The 21,134-nt window shown below is 30.3% G+C and overlaps 1 protein-coding gene across 2 annotated transcripts in view; it reads left to right on the top strand.

Moving 5' to 3' along the window:
* Window positions 1-6,897: 6,897 nt before the first annotated feature.
* LOC110031974 (homeotic protein knotted-1-like) overlaps window positions 6,898-21,134 on the top strand; it is a 39,967-nt gene continuing 25,730 nt past the window's right edge. For both annotated transcript variants that reach the window (XM_020735446.1, XM_020735447.1), the window contains exons 1-2: window positions 6,898-7,329; window positions 7,482-7,623. In XM_020735446.1, coding sequence (XP_020591105.1) covers window positions 7,018-7,329; window positions 7,482-7,623 — 454 coding nt within the window. In that variant the 5' untranslated portion in view covers window positions 6,898-7,017. The remainder of the gene's footprint in view (window positions 7,330-7,481; window positions 7,624-21,134) is intronic.

Below are 21,134 nucleotides of genomic sequence, written 5' to 3' on the forward strand. Positions count from 1 at the left end.
GCCAATCTGAAGCCAACCCCGACTCGACTCGACTTGTAAGCTCAAGAGCCGGTTCGTTTAAATAAATATTAACATAAAATACACTCAAAATATATTCAATTTCAAAACTTTATCTTCAAGGTATTAGATATGTTAAGAAAATGATATTTTTATTGCGTATTAGTTGATTTCTTATTATTTATCTCCTAAGTATTCATTATAGTTGTCAACTTATTATAAAGTTATTTTAAATTAATTTTATTTTCTCTCTTTTATATTAAAAAATTCAGCTTGAGAGCTGGCTCGCACTTGTAGACTTAAGCTCGAGCTCGAGCTCGAGCTCAATCTCAATAATATTAATCAAGCTCAAACTCAAGCTGAGGGCGGCTTGAACTCGACTCGACTCATTTACACCTCTAACCAAAGGTAATCACTTATTTGTCGCATACTCTTATGTTATGTTTATTTATTCTAATTAATTATTGTGGATGGGTTCACATTTATTTCAAATTATTGTGTATTTTTTTCACGCATTGAAATATCCCATACTCCTAGCTTACCGACACCCCTCCACCGAAATAAATAAATAAATAAATAAATAAACTCAAAACTCGTTGGTTAAAGGAGATGATTATATCTCCAACTTATTTCGTAGATACCTCTAATTTCATCACAAACGAGCTAAATCAATAATTGGACTGAAGATATATATATATATTTATTTGTATGTATGTATTCCATAAGAAGTTTAGGAGAAAAAACGTGTTCTATGAAGAAAAACAAGAAAATTATTGTTTTCATTTCGAAAGGCCTTCTAATTAATTAAAGTAGTGTAAGGGCACATGAGATGAGACAGTAACGTTTTAACGCCTGGTAGCTAACGAAGGAAACTTGCCGTTCGGTCTGGGCCATAGCTCATGAAATTATTTGGGTTGGTGGAATTGATCGGCTTGATAAGATGGATGCCTAGAATCATATTATTAAATGAAATGAAAATATCTACGTACATGCATGCATGTGTTCAACTGTTATATATTATTTATTAACTGGTGAGATATTCATACACTATAGATGCAGACTTTATTGTCTAATTATTAAATGCAGCGCCACACATACATTAGTTATAAATGAACATACATTAATAAGTTTAGGATTCATAATATATATGTGTATATCTAGATATGGAAGACATTGGTGAATAAATATCTCACGAAAGAGTGGAAAATCATCTCCATATGAAATGTGGGCTTTATAGATTTTAAATAAGACGTGGGGCTACTATTGATGAGCGTTGGAATAATTTTACAAAACTTTTGTCATATTTGTTAAATCTTGATAAAGAGGTCAGAGATGAAGATAATGCACTTCTTCTACTGAATTTGCTTCCATGTAAGTACAAAGATTTCATGTTGATTCTCATTCATGGGAAGAATGTCTTGAATTATGTTGAGGTGACTACGACATTCTTAAACTATGTGTTTCATCGAAGGAATAATGAGTCCACAACGATAGAGTCAACCGAGACACTTAAATTCCAACAAGGCGAATCTAAGAAGAAGAAGAATTGGGCAAAAAAAGGTGATGGCTTAAAAGTGGGAAAAGTCTCATGTGTGTAATATTGGAAATAATCAGTGTGTTTTTCATTTAGAGACTAGTCACTAGGAGAAAGATTGTGTTTGAAGTTGAAGAAGAAGGGAGAGGGAGTTTCCTCTAAAGCAAAAGTCAATTTTATTGTGGAGAGAGTGACATGACGGATTCAAATATATCATTATCTACAGTTCATCATAATTTGTATATAGATGATTCGTGTTGGACTCTTGACATAACTGCTACCTACCACATTTATGCCCATTGAGAGTGATGTTATACATATAAGAAGTTGAATAGCGGTGTAGTGACCATAGACAATGATCAAACTTATTGTATTATTGGTGTTTGCAACGTCATTATCAGAATATGTGATAATACTTTGATGGAGCTAACTAATGTTAAACATGCTTTGAATGTACGGAGGAATTTGATGTTAGTTAGGGCCTTAAAGGCCAAGGCTATAAGATAGTTATTAAGACAGGAGTTTTGAGGATTTGTCATGGAGCACAAACTTTCATGAAAGGAGTTTGTTATCACAACTTTTACTATTTCAAGGTAGTATGGTGACTGGAATGACTGTGTTTTTTTATTCATTACATTATGACATATGCTGCTAGCTCATACATGCAATACGAATTGATCAAAAGAGCGATCACCTGCAAGCTTGATTTATGTGAATATTATGTGTTTAGTAAGAAGATATGGGTATCCTTAGGTACTATCATCTGCTATGTTAAGGGTATTTTAGGGTACGTTCACGCAAATATTTGGAGCTCAACAAAGATGACATCATTTGATGTGCGCAGATATTTTATATATTTTATCCATGATTCTTTCAAATTAGGGGTGTAAACGAGCCGAACACGAGCGAGCCTCAGGCTCAGCTCATTTTCGGCTCGTTTATATTTCGACCTCTAAAAGTGTGTTCGTGTTCGGCTTGTTTGCTTAGCGAGCTGAACACAAGCAGTTCACGAACAAAGAATCGTTTTGACAACTCTAATCACGTAGCCATAAGATGCTAAGGATTGGGACAAGCTTTAAAACATCATTTGAATCTAATTTAATAATTTATATTCTGCTTTCTTAATTAATACTTTTAATTGATTATAAATCTTTGAAGCCTTGTAGTCAATTAAAATTTTTAAAAATACTACTCATCAAAGATATAAAATTGATTAGTAGTATTTCCAGTCAAAACGAGCCAAACACGAGTTGTTCACGAACAACGAGCCGCTTTGACAGCCCTATTCCAAAATATATTTAGATGTACACTATGATGAATCACAAAAGTGGCTAACAAAATTGAGTGAAATATTATTAGTGCTCGTAAATATGTAAAAAAGAAATAAAAAATGCCCTTATTTCCAAACTCTTTTCATTTTCATAGAATTACTTTACTATTTGAAGTTGTGGACGAATAATCATGCCTGTACTAATTTTACATAGAAGTGCCATGTTATGAAATTTCAAAAGTATGAAAACATTTAGTATTTTCAATACTGAAGTTTCACTCTCACGATGCATTTGAAATTCAATTCAAATTCAATAAATTCTAAATATACAAAAATATTTAAAATTAAATTTTAAATACTTCAAAATTCTGGATTATACATTTTTTGGCTATCCTAACACATGACTAATTAATAACAAGGATCTAAATTCTAAATTCTAGTTGAAGTGACAGCACGCAAAATTCTTTTAAACATGAAAAGTAAAACAAATGCTGCTTTCTTGTCAAGTACTGGGCTGCCAAGTAGCCTCTCTGTTGTCTATATATACAGCTTTCTTAGACTTCATTAACAAACAGGTAAGTTTCACAACCTTATAAAAGAATTCAATTCAATATTAATTTTCAAGAACTAGTTAAGAGAGAATTAAACTCAGAATTTATGTTAAGCCAATTTAAATGTATTTACCTTGAGAAATAGTCAAATGATGTTTATTAATTTATTCTTCTCTGTACAATATCTTGTAAATACTTATGTGTTAAAATAAATATTTAGCACCTGTAATTAAATAATTGCTGAAATAACCAATTGAGCATTAGTGAATGAAAATGAACGTGATCACACGACATGTAATTAATTTATTCTTCTCCATATAATACCTTGCTCGATCTCTTTCTCACTCGATCGGCTCAGTCCAAAACCCTTGTCAACTTTTGTTCGTTCGACTAATTATTGGGTCAAAATCTTAAATAATAAAAAGTGCACATTTTAATGAGTGTAAATTGATATTAAAAATCTTTATCTTGAATCAAAATTTTAAACAAACAAAACTCCAATTTCTCCAAACGCCGTAAATGCAAACTTCTATTTTGTTGCATCGTATCAATTTTCTCAGTTACTTTATTTATTTGGTTATTCAATTTTATGTAGAATTTTAAATCCCAAATATATTTTTGTTATAATTTATTATGGGGATGATTATTATGCTAATTTTAAGTAGAGGTTACATGTTAATGATTTATATTGTGGAATTTCAATTGGTACCCCAATTTGATTGTACTAAATGTAATGATCTCACCTTATTGTTTATTTGATTTATCAATTATTTTGGAACTACTTTTAGATGCATAAGCATATCCAAGGTTGCCATCACTATATTTTATCTAATATGGATAAGATGTCTTTTTGTAAAAAAAATTAATCCATGTACTTGCTTGAGTTTTCATTTTACAAACCACATTGCCTGAATTTATTTAGCTTTAACCTTTTCCTTTAACATTTTATTACTTAAAATTTAGTTGAGTTAGTCTTTTGATGAAAATTTAAAAATTTTATCTTGATGAGCTAGTAAAATGAGAACTAACATGAAATCATTTTTGAAAAATTCTTAAAATTTGTGTTAATGTGTACTTTTCCAAAAAAAGTAAAAAAAAAAAAAACCCTATTGGAGATAAGCCCATTGTTTTGTGATCATATTTGAGAGATTTCAAATTCATAAAAGTGCTAATACACATTCTCCTTTGCAAATAAATCACGTGGAAGTCATTTTTCTATCATTTATAAGTTATCGTAGATTAGATTTTTAAAATTCAACCTATCATTATATTTATTACTTCTCTATAAGTGAAAGTGCATATGTTTCTAATAAAAAATTTATTATGAAAAAATATCCTTTCCTCCACCAAGCCCTCCCTTTTCAATTCTTATTGGATCCACACATTAATTGAAACAATGGTCTCCTTAAGGTCCACTCCCTTGATTCAAATTATATTTCAATTCCTTTAAGGCACTCATATAATATATGTGTCTCTAATTAAGTTTTGGATATAATTTTTTTATTTTCACAACTTGAAATTCATAAGAATATCAAATAGGCATAACTAAGTGGGGGGGGGGGGGGGGGGTGCTTTCAAATCATTTTCATAACTAAAAGAAGTAAAACTCTTTTGTGTTTTATAAAATAAATTGACCATGATTTCAAACAATATGATAACTTTGATTAGGATGAATAATTTTTCTGTGACAAAAACACTTATTTATTCTTTAGTTTGTGGGTACTAAATGATTCAATGACTCGAAAAGTTTACTTCTAGCTGCCAAAATTTCACCAACAATTATTCTCCGTTATTTTTCATAAATATCAGTTTTTTTAAAAAAAATTTGCTTTACTGACGTAAAATATACTTATGTGAAAATTTTTAACATCGGTTGTTTATAATTTTATTTGAATGTAATTTTGATGCCATCTATCTTGCCATATTCAACCTCAGTGCATGTGAGAAATAATTAAGTTATTTGAAAATGCAACATTAAACTACAAACAATTTTCTATTCAAAGAATCAATTACATTGCCTCATACTAATCATTTCATTGGCCTAGTTCATGTCAACAATGAATCCTCTTTTCCCTCATTGCCTAACCTACCAACTATTGCTATAATGAATATTCATTACATTATGCATGACACATGCATCTCCCCTGTTACATATATGTCTTTGAATATATTTTTTTCTCTTCGCATGATAATTCAGAGTAGGGGATAAATTATGATACTAACATCCTTATTCTCACTTTTTCTTTAACTTAATTTTCATACTCTTAATTTTTTTCTCAACTTCTTCTCTTTGTTTGGCTTTTGTCATTTGATATAATTTAATATCTTTTTAACTTTTACTTAAGAGCTTAAACTAAAATTAAATTTATTATATGTATATCACTCAAGGTTGCATATTTATGCATTTTTTAATGAATAATCTAACTCAAATGTTAATTAATCTATAAAGCAAACTAAATTTAATTTACTTTACATTTATTTCAAATAATCTCAAAACTATAAATTTTTTTGTCAAAGCTAATTAGGTGATAACTATTATTGCAAAGCAAAACGCGCTTAACGTCTTCCCTCTCCTTTTCCTTTTTCTTTCTTTTTTGTTTTTGTTTTGTTTTGTTTTTTTATAATTATTCCCACCGCACTATCAAACAGTATAATGTTATTAAATAAAACCTTAATCTAATGGGATCGTACTTAGTGCAGTAAATTAAGAACAATATTCCCGTACAGAGACAGCTAATCAAAATTAAATCGCTCTCTTCCTTATCTTAAAGAGTGCCCTCTCCCATCGCGTTTTTAAACGTCCTATAATATTCTTTTTTAAATCACTTTTTTATTTACCTGTGCTTAATAAATAATTTAGAAAACAAAATTTGATGTATTAAAATATGATTAACGTTAAAAAAGCTATTGAAAAAACAAATCATTATATTCGTGATAATCTTCTAAACGTTATTAATTAATTTTAATATAATATATACATAAATGATTATTTATTTAGTTTATTTTTTTTAAATATTAAGATGCTTAAACCTAATTATTATTGAAATTTGATCAAAATATTTTAAATAAATTTTCCTTGAAAATTCTATTTTTTTCAGAGTTACGAGATAAGATAATTTTCTTAACATTTTTATCTTACAATTTGCAGTGTATTTTTAATTAGTTATAACTTTTATTGATTTATATAATTAAATACGCTAAATTATAATAATCGGAAAATGAAAGATTTACTCAAATTTTATGTATTTTTTTATTTTCTCTTCAAAATTTAATTTTAATTTTATTTATTTATTATTTAAAAATTAAAATGATTGTATTTTTAATTGCTTGTCGAGAGATTAACGTCCTCTAAAAATTAAAATTAAAATTAAAATTTACATAATTAAATATTTAATTACAAGAGAGTTGAGTATGTATTTAAACACCAAAAAAATATTGTTAATACAACCGTTTTAGAAACAACCACAAAGATTATCAGATAAAGAAAAAAAAAACTATAAAGGTCCTAAACAAACACAGATTTTACATATAATCGTACCCTCTACATGATTTGACATCCACACCTTTTCTCTCTCTTCCCCTCCTCTTCCTTTCTCTGGTCAATTTCTCTCCCTATCTCCAACCTCTCCTCCTCTTCTTCCCCAATTCTCATATTTTTATTTTAAATGGACGATTTTGAGTTCCCATCAATTATCACTACTCAGCCATCGTCGTCATCATCATCTCATCTCATAAAAAACAAGGCAGCCTTCGCTGGAGCGAGTTTACCTCCGCCCCCTTCACTGCCGGAAGTGAAAGCTAGAATCATGGCTCATCCTCACTATCCCAACCTCGTAGCCGCCTACGCTGACTGCCACAAGCTCGGCGCTCCGCCGGAAGTGGCGGCGCGTCTCTCCGCCGTCACCGAAGATCTCCAGTTACGGTCCGGCGGCGGCCGAAATTTCCCCACCGCCGACCCTGAGCTCGACCAGTTCATGGTGATGATTCATGAGCTCATTTAATTTCCCTCTCCAATTCTTTCTTAAAAGAATGATTTTGATTCATAAATTCGTTTAATTGCCTGGAAATTAATATCTTTTTCCTTAAAAACTGTTTTTTTTTTATTAATTTATGGTTGATTTCTCGAAAGGAAGCATACTATGATATTCTGGTGAAGTATAAGGAAGAGCTGTCGAAGCCGTTTGAAGAAGCAGCTGATTTTCTTCGAAAGGCGGAGTCTCAACTCAGCTCTATTACTGATCTCAGCTCCATGAGCTTCCACTTCTCTACTGGTAATGATAACTCATTCATACTTTTCTTTTTATTTTTCCTATCTGTATCTCTATTCTACGCATACTTGGATATGATTCTGCACGTGAGAAGGCAAAGCTATTAAAGTCTCTGAATCAATATGTGGCGCGCTAGTGTTTAATTTCTTCCCACATTGGTTTTATAAAGTGCAACAGTGGAGTTTTTTTTTTTTTTTCTGCTATTAGAAAAGAGGCAGGAGGAGTTAGGGTTTCAGTTTGGAAGATGGGCCAAAACACAATAGGCGTACGGGCCTTGTGTGTCAGGCTATAATATCAGTGTGGAGAAGAAGGTCTCCCGTCTTTCCCGCAAGTCTTTGTCCGGAAAATCTTCTTCTGTATCAAATAAATTGTTGAAATCTTCATTATTATATTCATAAATAACCAAAATTTCATAACATTCATTTTTTTTTTTTGAATAGTTTGATTATATATATATAGTTAAAAAGATATTCAATATATCAGATATCGAGATTCACAATATTAATGTGATTAGCGCTGGGCATTTGACAAACAAGCATTTATCTGCATGATGGGGATAGCATGCCATTATCTTGGAGAAGGAGAGCACAGGAGGAGGGACACGTGGACGCGCTATAAGACAATGGAGTTAGCTTTTTAGGTTCTGAGCTTCTGACATGTTTTCTTTAGGGGTTTAGGGTTTCAATGGGAATAATTATCTCCCAGTTTTTGAAAGTAATCTTTCATTGATTCCTCTCATCCTTTTTTTCCTTCTTTTCTTGTCTTTCTACTTTCTGAATGGAGCACACAGTGCAGTGATAACAACATCGGATTCTGTTCTAATCGGGCCTGTAATGTCTCTCTCCCTGACTTCAGTTTCCAACTTGTGGTTGCTGGCCTTAATGCACCTAGTGATATATAGGGTCTGTTTTCAAACATTTTCTTTTGATTAACTCTTCATTATTTCCTTGAGCAAATTTAAAGCATAAAAACTTGCTATTTTTTTGGCTAGTTTATTGCCAAGCTGATCCAATTGTAGGAAAGAAAGTTTGTAAATATCTATATTTCATTATGATTTTTAAGCTTTTCCTTAGTTTTGTAGTATATTTCATGGGCTTAACAGAAGTACATGAACTTTGCACGATAAATATATCGAGCTCTTACTAAGTCAAACTAATGAACTGCCTTTGCTTATCATTTTTGTAAATCTATATATTTACTGCAATTGCTATAAATCTATATATTTACCTGTTGGAGTAAATGAAGATTCCGTGAAATATAATTTTAGTTTACATGTCATAAATGCTGGATATGATGAGCATCTGTCTTGTAGTGGTGGATGAAATGATCATTTTTGTTTGAAAGCTTGGAATTTGAGAGAAGAATATATTGGAATTGTGATTGCTTGTCTTTATTTTTTAAAGCTTCAATACTGCTCTACCTAACTAGTGCTGTACATTTATATGGGATTTGAAACCACATCTTTCTACAATTATTTCTTGTTATAGAAAATTCATTTTATAAAGCTTTTTCCTTTGGTTTGGACCTGATAGTGCATAGTTTGGTTCACTGAAAGTATTATTTTTTAATAACACATTTTTTTTTTTAAATTACAGTCTCTCTTTTTTCTTGAAATGATGTCTTGTAAAATGGTGAACTGCATGTGTTGTCATTTTAGTCATATACTTTCAGTCGCCATCAATAGTCACTCTTCGAAAAGGTGATGTTAAAAACTAAATTGTAGAATTTAAAAAAAAAAAAAAAACTTTCTTTTACTGAAATTTTCTTGAAATTTTCTTTGAAATTTTCTTAAAATTTAAAAATTTAAGAAGGTGACCAAAATAAAAATGAAATCTTTAGTCGCTTTATTTAAAAAAATGTGGCAAGTAACTTAAAACTGGTACTGTGATTTTTTGAGAAATAATAGTCAATTCTTAGTTTGAAGAGAACAAGATGATCAGACTTGGCGACTTCTAATGGCAAAAATAAACAACAAATTATTATCATAACTCTATTATTTATAGAATCGAATTAAGATAATTAATATTGAATCCATACATTTATTTTATAAATGATATTGTTATTTGAAAAAAAATTGTTTTTTACATAACAAGTATACTATTATTCGAGTTTGCAATACTTAAATTAAAAACAAGTACTTGAGTTTTATGAAGGAGGTATGATTGCCGTCGACTAGAACTATAGTTCTTAATGATTTTGATTCAACCTCTGAATGCTTACAATTGGTAATTTTGCTTTTATGAGATCAGATTCATATCGAGTTTTCTTTATCAATTTTTTTGTTGCTAGTTGAACCATAAAGCTTGATTATAAAATTAAACCATAGTGATATGAAATAGGATGTGGCAAATATGACAGTATGTATTAGTGATTTTTTGGCTTTTTAATGCTGATCATTATGTTTGGTAGAACGAGTGGATTGATAAATTTGTTTAACATAAACGTAATTTTTGTAGTGCTATATGTATCAATTTAAAATTCCTAATCAATGATGCATAAATAATATACAATGAAATTTAATTGGAATTGTTCTAGATTGTTTTGGTTAGTTGGTTTGCTATGATTCATGAACATTTAGATAGGAGGTGTTAAAGTAAACAACCCTTAATAACATTCATAGTAGTGGAACAAAGGATGGTCTGTGGTTGGCAGTGTTGTTCTTAGATTTAAGAAATTGTCCTACATAGCTATGTATTAAACCCACGGAAGTTTTACCTTCAAATCCTTATGCAATTGTGCAAATAACAAATGCATGATTTGCATTGTCCTTGCTCTTTTTTATGTCGCAAACCTTTCCTTGTCGAAAATTGACCGATTTGTGTTGCATATCTACGATCATATTCACCTCTCCTTCTATCTTTATGCTCATGAATTTGTTTTTTCTAATAAAACAAGGAACAATGCATCAATCAAATTGTAGTAATAAGAGGATTTGTGAAAACCACAAGGTTTAATTTTTTTCAAATCAGCTAGTTACACTATACATTCAATGGAAACTATATTCATTAAGCGGCCCTCCCAAAAAAGAGATATTTTTACCTGGTAGTAAATCCTATACGAAGGCTTTGAGCTAATGGATTTTTTTTTTTTGAAATTTTTAGTTTGTGCTTCATAAGTAAACCTGGGTATATCTAGAGGTATGCCTAGATAAATCATTATTGTAAGGAAGAACATTTTGCATATTAGTACAAGAAAATCATGCTGAGCTACTCTTAATACATTTGTATTAATCAACATGAAAGATTGATTATGTTTGATCCCACTCATTAATGCGGAATAGAAGCCCTTTTTGAAGCTAAAATCATAAAAGAGAACAATGTAACTTTTATAGAATAGTAGATTCTATTTTCAAGATTGAATGGATGGCCTTCGCCATATGATAAAATCAGCCCACTGTCCAATTACAAGAGCAAGGGTTAAAGTTCAATCAGCCCTTGCAATTAAGATCTCCATAAAGAATTATTTTAATATAATATTTAAATTATTATTATTATTTTTTTTTTTACCTTAGAGCAAAGTTTAGATGGGCAATTATGAAAGTTTTTATGGAATTTTAAAAAAATATATATACATTTTTCACAGATTATTTTCTTCTTAATTTTGTCAGGCCCTTGCTTTACCTTCTAAAATTTTATTTATATCTTTTGTATGAAATTAAGGCAGTTTAAGAGACTTGTAAAGTCTATAAAGAGGAATGGTGCATATGCATTATAATATTTTACTTAGGAATCAAATATCTATTGAGAAAAAATCTTGTCATTTATTTGGTGTTTGGTGGCTTCAAGTTTAAGCCTTTCTTTTAATGAGAATATGTGATTATCTTTATTTTCTTAATGCTATTGTGTACACCTCTCTAAACTTGATTTAAACTCTCCACACTGCTTTATCGACTTTATAAACATCCTCCACATCTAATTACAAACCAACAACCAACATCATACATCCACCCAAAATCCTCCCTTTGAGGCTCTTGGCCAAATTAGTGCCTTATTTTCTAAACCTCAGCAACTCCTTAAACTCCACTAAATTTTATGACTTACTCAACATCACATGCTAACATCCTAAAATAGTTAATGACCATAAATTTTAGCATTTTGCACTATTTAAAACACATTTCCTATGGTGATCTTCCATGTTAGTCTAAGTTGGACTAGTCTTGGTTTTTTTTTTCGTTATACCACTTTAAGTCTTTCAGTATCATATCATTAACTTTAAAGAATATCTAGACACCTTTAACTGAGTATCTATTGCCAAATTCAGCCACCTAAACTACGTACAAAAAGGCTTTTTACAAATTTGATAGGAGAGCAAAGCTTGAAAGGAAAAATTGAAAGGTTAGAACTTTTTTTTAAATAATGGCTACGTAATTTTTCCTTACAAATCACTTCAAACTTGATAAAGCTGGCAAAAGCAATTTTGCAAGATATTATTATTGGTTAAATATAGGACATAAGTTCACCCGACCATTTTTTTTAGCCTCCATTCATCATGAAACTCCTGGAGAAAGTCATGTGTATCTTTGAAATTTTAAGGAATTCATTAATAAAGGTTTCAAAAGGATTGAGGAAAATTTAATTATGATAAAATAAAATGATAAGAAAATGAATGCTAAGCTAATATATATAGTCACTTCCCTCCAAAGTCTTAATGGTATATATAATTCATTAATGGTATATATAATTTATTATCCAATAAAAAATACTTGTAAATTTTCTTAACCTAATGCCCTCACAAAAGCAAGATATATGTCGAATTATCAATTGGGAACAAATAATCCGAGAAAAAAATTAAATTTAAGTTATTCTTCCTCTATTAATCAAAAGAGAGTCACTTGTGAATAAAATTTGAAGTATATTAAAAAGTAAAACAGCTATTAATATAAACACTTTTCTCTCATTTGATGACATTGTTTATAAATGGCTTCTCTTTTTATCATAAAACTACCTAAAAATGCTAATTTAAAATCATTATGAGTTATCAATAACTCAATTGATACTTATATTTCTAAAGTTATGGTAGCGTAAAGGAGTTGAGAAATATAATAAATTTGTTTGTTTAATTTAATTAATTTATATAAAATAATTTTGATAGTTTATTTATTCAAAGATGAAAATGTTAAAAATTCAAATAATTTAAGTGTATAATAAGAACCATATCATACTTATATGTAGCATTTTACATATTGCATATGTCGTAAGAGCACCATCTAAAATGTATCGTTTAAGATACTTCAATATTAGTTTTTTTTTTTAAAGTTTAAATGCACTAGTATTTTATTGTCATTAGATACTATTATAAAAGAGTAAATCTTGTCAATTAAAATGTACTTACAGGTATTTTATATAGTTCATTTTATTTTTATTTTCACGTTATTTAATATTTATCTATAAAAAATGCTGCATAAATTAAAGATATTAAACATATAAATCTATAAAATTCATTTCAAATATGTTAAACTCATACAATGAAAGTATTAATAAACTAGTTCATTGATATGAAGAAAATGCATTAAATTTATATGCATATTGATTTTAATTTATAATCTACTATTATTAATTAAATTTTAGTTAATTAAATTTTATTTAAACAATTTATCATATTAGTACGAAGTATTTAACAAGTTATTTATTGAACAACATACAAGCATGTCCGTGAATATTAATAAACAAGTTTGATTAATGTTCAAATTGGCTTCATTTAACTTTTTAGTTTTTAAAAACTTATTTATTTACTAATTTGAACTAATATGAAAGCCAAGTTTAAGTTGTTCATTAAGTGCATTGATTCATCTACAGTCCTACTCATGGCACGCATATGAGTTCATTTGATGTTTGATTACAAGTTTGAGTTGTTCAACAAGTGCAATATTTTCTCTAGTTCTCTCTTTGATTGGTTTGTATAGGTTCATCTCCCCTCTCACATGTTATGAGTTTTTTCACCTGACTTGCTGAATTTGCCACCCTCACACGCAAGCTCTTCTGCTGATCATCTGCTTGCCTCTTGCTCTAAATTGCTTGCGCCCTACTCGACATGCCGCCCTTACTTGCATTTGGCTTCAACCCTCTTCACGTGCTCTCTCTATCTCTCTCTCTCACACACACACACATTCCCTTTTTTGTTTTTGCGTGCGCGCGCACACACATACTCTCTCTAGTGAAGTTTGGCAGCATCCCCTTCCATCTCCATTTAAAAAACAATTCGATTAAATGTTCTTTCTGGCAAACCAACATTAGTTAATTCGATTCTCCCCTACTGTTACGTGGCAACATAATATATTTGGTGCAGTTTGATTCTTATAATTTATACGCCAACAACAAAGATTGTATCTCTAAAGAGTGTATTCTTGATGGTAGAGATGGATTTATAGAACAGGAGCTGAATATCAAGTAAAATAAATCATAAAAGAGAAGTTGAATGGATGGTATCTTCTACAAACAAATGCAAAAGCCTAATCAAGGCTTGTAACAAGAGAATAGTTGTGAAATATCTTAATGTAATTTTAAATTATCACTGTTGAAATTCTATTTTCAACTTCTGAGAAATTTTAGACAGCCATTTATGGAAATTATATTAGAATGAAAAAAAAAAGTAATGTTTTTTATTGAATTTCAATCTTCATTAAGCGGTCGGGCGTGACCGTTTTCTTCTAAAATTTTCCCTACTTTATGTTTGAAATAAAGATAGTTCCAAGTGCTCTGTAAAACCTATATAAGCGAGCTAAAATACATCATAATATTTTAATTTTAACTCTCATACATGTTAAATAAATTCTCTAAGCATTAATCTTGTGCTTGGTGGCTTCAAGTTTTTATTTTTACTTTGTAAGAATAATTAGTTATTCTTATCTTTTTAAGGTTTTGTTACTCCTCTAATAAGTGCTCTAAGACTCCAATCTTCGCCATGAATCTCTCGGTTAAACTGGGGCAAGTTGAAACCTATTAATATCCCCCACACCTTAAAACATCTTCAAAAGCCTTCAAATCTCATCATGTATTCCCTAGATCCCAAACGGGCATTATAAACCAGGCATCCACAATAAACTTAAGCCTTTTACACCATTAAAAATCCATCCCTTAAAATAATATTTCAATTTGGCCCAAATTATCTCAAAATAGACTCTTCATGAATTTTTTTTATCACACCTTTCTAAATCTTTCACCATGACAATATGGATCTTAGAAAATTTCCTCATAGCTCAAATTAAACATTCATAGCTGAATCTTGCAACCTAACCCATCAAAGGGTCTCCAATCACCATTATTATCTTTGAAAGAAGTTTATTTATCAGCAACTAATATATACAACTCTAGTGTTCGCTTTTCATTGAGGAAGATCATTTCTTATATTACATATCTATAGGCATGTTATGAGTAATGTTATCTTATAGAGATTTGTCAAAATAAGAACTCTCTCTACTGATGAGTTTACTATAATATTAGTGCTTGCAAAATTCTCACATTGTGAGGGTTAAACATTATAAGAAAATTTTATCCATCATTTGACAAGTTAAAACAAATTCTGATTCATGCCACGAATATAATAAACATTCATAAAAAACAAATTTGGTCCAACAGATGATAGAAGGGATAAATCTCTAATGTTCTGGAAAGGATAAAATGAGTTTGCATGCAATAATACAGTTTATAATTATGGAGTTCATTAGAATTTTTAAAATTAATAACAATCTTGCATGTCAAAAAAATGTTAAAATATTGAGTAGAATGGGATGAACAAACTAAACCATCATTATCTCCCTAATCAATGATGGATTCAAGGGGGTGGCTCTTGCCCTCCCAAATTTTAAGAAAATCATATTTAGCTTAACTTCTCTTGCAAACTTATAAATTTAGGAGCTTTCTTCTCCAATTAGATTTTGATCTTCTTTAGATTCATTCAAATTATTTGTCATCTCATGATTATTTATTAAATTTAAATGCTTATTTTTATTCATAAATATCAAGGGTTTATTTAGATGAGAAAGTAGTCTTTTAGCATTTTTGAGAATTTAAAGCTTTTCAATTCATAAATAAATTTTCTCGATCAAACCGACTTGGCGGTTTAGCTCAACAAGACAAAACAATCCTATATTCTTGGTAAGCTCTCTCTTACCTATAAAAAAAATTAGGAGATATGTTGACTTCACTTTTATGAGGACCTCTTTTCTCTCTATAGAAGCCTGGATATAGTTTTAGGGTTTTCTAGCAACCCTCTTAAATGCCTAGAGATGGAACTCACCTACATAGAACTTCAAACCAATTCTACATTCACTCAAGGTTTCAAAAGTTAAGCCCAAATCCCCAATATTTTGTTGGGATGATTCAATTTTTAAACTGATAGAAGCCCAAGTTGAATCCTATAGGTGAAAATTGACTTAAGCTACCCCTAGAGCCTAGTCCTAGGGATCCCCCTAATAACTCATTGGCTCTCCCATAAATTCCCTTTAACCTAAGACAAGGCCATTAAGCATGAGGCTAGTCCTAGGCCAAGCAAGGATTTTATATCTAATCACATTACCCTAAAAGCCCTAAAAATTCCATTACATCAAAATTCAAACGAAAGTGAGGGGTGGGTCGCCAAAATTAAACTTTGGCCTCACCTAATTTTTCCAAAAACCAACCCTAAAATTAACGTAAGTCTTGGACACATCAACTTAACCCTAAAATTTAGAATCATCAAAATTCACCAAAGTCCAATTGGACCCTCAATTAACTTGAATCAAATAATCAAATCAATTAATAAACAACTAAATCTATGGAAATAAAATCAAAATCGATATAAAGTGTTATGACCAAAATCATTTAAAAATCAAAATTAAATTAAGGAGGCAACGTTAAGAATTAACCTAATTATTCAGTTAAGCTAATTATGAAGGCCCACTAGGCCTAATCTTTATGCGCTAACCAAATTGCCTAAGGCTAGGCTTAATCAGAAAATCTCAAACTTAGGTCTAGGCATGGCTCATCCCTCATGAACCAACCCCATGGATCACCCACATGACCCATTACACATGGCTCGACCCTAGGGGTGAACCTATGATTCAAATAACCTACCATGACATTACATGATTAAAAAAAATTAAATTATATTAAATTAATTAATGCCTAAAACAAACACTAAAAGACTAAAAGCAAAAAGACACAGTTAGTCAAGCCATTCAACACATGACACCTAAGTCATGACTCCTTAGACCAGCCTATGGGGAGTTAAAGCGGATCAATGATGGTATTAGCTACTACACAAAAATCTTCTTCAATCCTCTTAAGTCTTGACCCTGCTTACTCCATCATTTTTGGAGCTCACCATGGTAAAAATATCAAAAATGGAAAAAGCTTCCATCCCTCTGCTCAAACTCCTGAAATATCTTTGACGCCTATAAGATTTGATCCCAACTTCACTGCTAGTTAGTGATTATCACAATTGTATCGACAAAGACCTTCCCAGTTAGCTCCAATCACGACAGTCACGTGTCCCTGTATGTTGTGATTTCAACATTACTTCTGCTTGATCGCTTTGCTTCTAGTTATGATTTATTGCTTGTATCACACAATCCTGACAGTCGTTTCCCAGATCACATGAATCACGGACTCCTGCATGCAATCCATCATTCCCTTTGTGAAGGAGACATTGTTTGTTGCAATCCCATGGTTCTTAATCTTGATCAAGAACTCTGTAAACGTCGATCACATCGATCGTCATTTGTTTCCCATAGATCGATTGTTCTGATACCAATTTGATAGAAATCAAATTGATTTTTTACGCAAAAAAATAGTGCAAATATATATTTTATTACAATAACATCAAACACTCAAGACGAATATAAATATAAGCACCAACAATACGAAGGGTAGGCAATCTCTCATAATTCCTATAATTTGAAAGGTAGGAAATCTCTCCCAAACTCTAAGAATAAGATACAAGTCTCAATCTCATGCATAACTCCAACCCTAAACATATTAACTCTATTTATACTAAATAATAAGAAATGACAAATGATTACATTGCCTTTAGGCGCACAAATGATTAAATTGCCTTTTGGTTTGGCACCAATGTAACATAAGCATCATGCATGTAATAACATAATAAGGAGAGATGAAAGAATGTTGTGCATACTAACAAGTCTCAAAGTTGGAATTGAACGATAAGAAACTATAACAACACTCTCAGTCATCTAAAAAGGTCCAACGATGCAGATTTTAAGCTTCTTTACTCTTGCTAAATCTATAACTCTATGCATAAGTAAATCCTCAAAAAAATAAAATATTAAAATAAAAAGTTCTAATGATTACAAACTCAATCTTTCTATGCTAGGGGTCAAATTATCTTTCTAGGTGCTCATGAATCAAATGTTATCATTCTCAAATTAGATGGATCAACTTAGTAGCTTAATTGAGATCCTAAGATTTCCTCTCACCAACCTTAAACAACATAAAATGGTTCTAAACTTTCTACTATAAAGAGCCTCCTATTGCGTTATGCCGATGAGAGCTTGAAAACAGTTATAATTGGCGAATTCTGTGAGTTAATGTATTCCTCCTACCTAGCTTTGAAGTAAACAATGCCCTTCTCTACAAATCTTTTAAGTTCAAAGTAGTATACTTGAACCAACTTTCTTTCTAAAAGAGAAGCTTACTGTTGAATGTTTAACTTCACATCCAAAACCCATTGCACTTTATTCCATAGTCTAAAAATAACCATTTACCTCATTCAGACACAATAATGGTTGATATTACATGAAATCAAATAAATATTATTCATGGTGATTTTTGTTCGCCTTTCCACTTGGTAGATCTTGTGCGCTTGATTGGTAAAAAATGAACATACTTTATAAGCTTGTTAAACATTATTCAATTTGTATTATGATGTTGTTTCAATTCAGGAAAACCAACTACAAAATTTTTTGCAATATCCTCCTACTTTAACTATGGAATAAAAACAGCTTGCAATAGTTCGCCGAGTCTTTACTGTTCAGCCTTAAATCTTTGACAAAAACATTTAGTTATAAATCTATCACATTATTTACATTGTAGCTCATCACAATAGTTCCTTATGATTTTGATGCATTTTTATACTCTCTGAATGCATAAAATATGGAGTGTTTTGTGCTTCTTGTAATATCTTCTATCAAATTCTTAATTTATGTCACAATTGATTCATAGTCCGCAACACACCTGCACTATCAATAGTGAACTATTTTTCAATCAATTTTGAACTTGTTCTCTAAGCTGGATTAATTCAACATTTTTCATCAGAGTAGCATGGATCTAATCTGACAGCCTTGGTTGAATGGCTGTGATATATGATAGAATTTTTTTTATGAAGTACTATCTCAAGCTAAAGTTGTTAGAGATATCATGGTTAAAACATCTATAATTATATTAGTTTTACCGAGATAATACTAAATCAATAAACCATATCCTTTCAAATACTTAAATCCACTGCATAAGAATAGATTTCAAACTTTTATAATCAGTAAAAATCTAAAAATGATTACAACATAGATAATGTTCTGAGATCTTCAATGCAAAAAAAGTGCGACCAACTCCAATTTATAAGTTGATAATTTCTCTTCTCTACCTTTGCTGTTTAGAAGCATAAGATGCCACTCTGCCTTGTTGTATAAGATGATTCGAAATCATTGGGGCTAGAAGGAATGATTAGAATAGAACTCAACACTAATCAATTCTTAAGTTTTAAAAAACTTTTATTACAAGCGTCAAACTGCACTTATTTGATGAATTTTTTTGCCAACATAGTCAACGATATAGAAATACTAAAAAAAATTTCAGCAAAGCTCCAAGTAAAAAAGCTAGCCAAGCCAAGAAAATTATAGTTCTTTATGCAGTTGTGATGTCTCAGAGAACTCAATATATAAACCAACAAATCTATCACTACATGAGAATAGTAGACCTTATAAAAAAGGGTTCTTGATTGTCTTTAACCTACGTAATACCAAACACGTATGTGTCACATATGCATATCACCACAAAACACCATCCAAAATAGAAAAAAACTTCAATAAAGCTCCTAATAAAGCTAGTCAAGCCAAAAAAATTATAATTCCTTATAATAGTGCTCAGTTTTGGCCAATCCATTATGCCCTAGTTCTATTAGGATCCTGAAAAAAATTTAGGTCTACTAATAATGCACCTAAGGAACGCATCTCAAAGTCAAAACTTGCACTAATGAAATTTTGCATAGAGCTTATTCAACATTGCTCTAAAATGTTGGGCATATCCTCTTAGAGTAGATCAAAATATCATCAATAAACAAAATAAAACATAATCTAAATAAGATTTATAAACTCTATTCATATGTTCCATAAAAGCAACATGTGCATTAATCAATCCAAACAACATCGTTTGAAATCTATAATGATCATAATTGGATTAAAAAATAGTCTTAATCACATTATCATTCTTGATTGTCAATATCGGTACCCAAATTGAGGGTCAATTTTGAAAACACGAAATAACATTCTAATTGATCAAATAGATGCCTATTTGATGTAAAGGATAATTATATTTATTCTTCAAAATTTCTTTATTCAGGACTTTGCAGTTAATGCATAAGCTGATATCATCATTTCATTTCTGAACAAAATCGGTGCTCTTCATGGTGAAATGCTCAGTCTTATAAATCATTTGCCAAGTAGTTTCTGTAACTGCACCATGAGCACTTTGAGTTTAATAGTTGTCATATGATGCAATGTTCTGAAAATTGGAATGATATCTGGGAGTAGTAAATCTATGGTGACTTTGATAATACAATCAGGTATTAGCCAAGCAAACCATCAAGAAATATTTCAGTAAATTCTGAAATCAAGGGCACAGTATCTTTTATTAGTATATGTGAGCAAGTTGACTAAATAATTTATAGGCGATCATCTTAATGCTTCTAATTTTTAATACCATACAGTATATTTCTCATCTAATATTGTTAAAATTAAAAGGTGTTGTATGAAGTGTATATGAGTTTACTCTCCCCTTATGGTCATCTATAGTAGCATAATAAGTGGATAGCCAGTTTATAGCCACTTCGTATCAAACTCTGCTAATGAGAATAGAGTTAAGTGTATCAGGCATATGTACATCATTAGTATGTCTTGTTTATGGACACAATAACTATTTTTTGTAAGCTAGATAACATAATAATAGGTTAATTTGATTTTAATTGAGAAATGGATGCACTTGATGTAAATTTATTTTATATGAATGAGCGTGATGCTCCAAGTCACATGTTTAATAGTAGATAAATATTTTCTAATATTCTTCCTCAAGCCAAAGAAAGAGAAAAAAAGAACGGTAAAAGAGTCTTAAAAAATGTTTATATGATACGTTTAATCTTAAAAATATGTATTTACATATTTTCATATTTACATACATAGCACCTTAATGGTTTTAAACCTATGCATGAAAAATTGTATTATATATATATATATATATATATATATATAAATCTATTGTAATATTTGTTCTTGTGAGATTTTCCTACATGTAAAACAACTCTTAATTTTT

Source organism: Phalaenopsis equestris, unplaced genomic scaffold (genome assembly GCF_001263595.1).
Source record: "Phalaenopsis equestris unplaced genomic scaffold, ASM126359v1 Scaffold000873, whole genome shotgun sequence".
Lineage (NCBI taxonomy): Eukaryota > Viridiplantae > Streptophyta > Magnoliopsida > Asparagales > Orchidaceae > Phalaenopsis > Phalaenopsis equestris.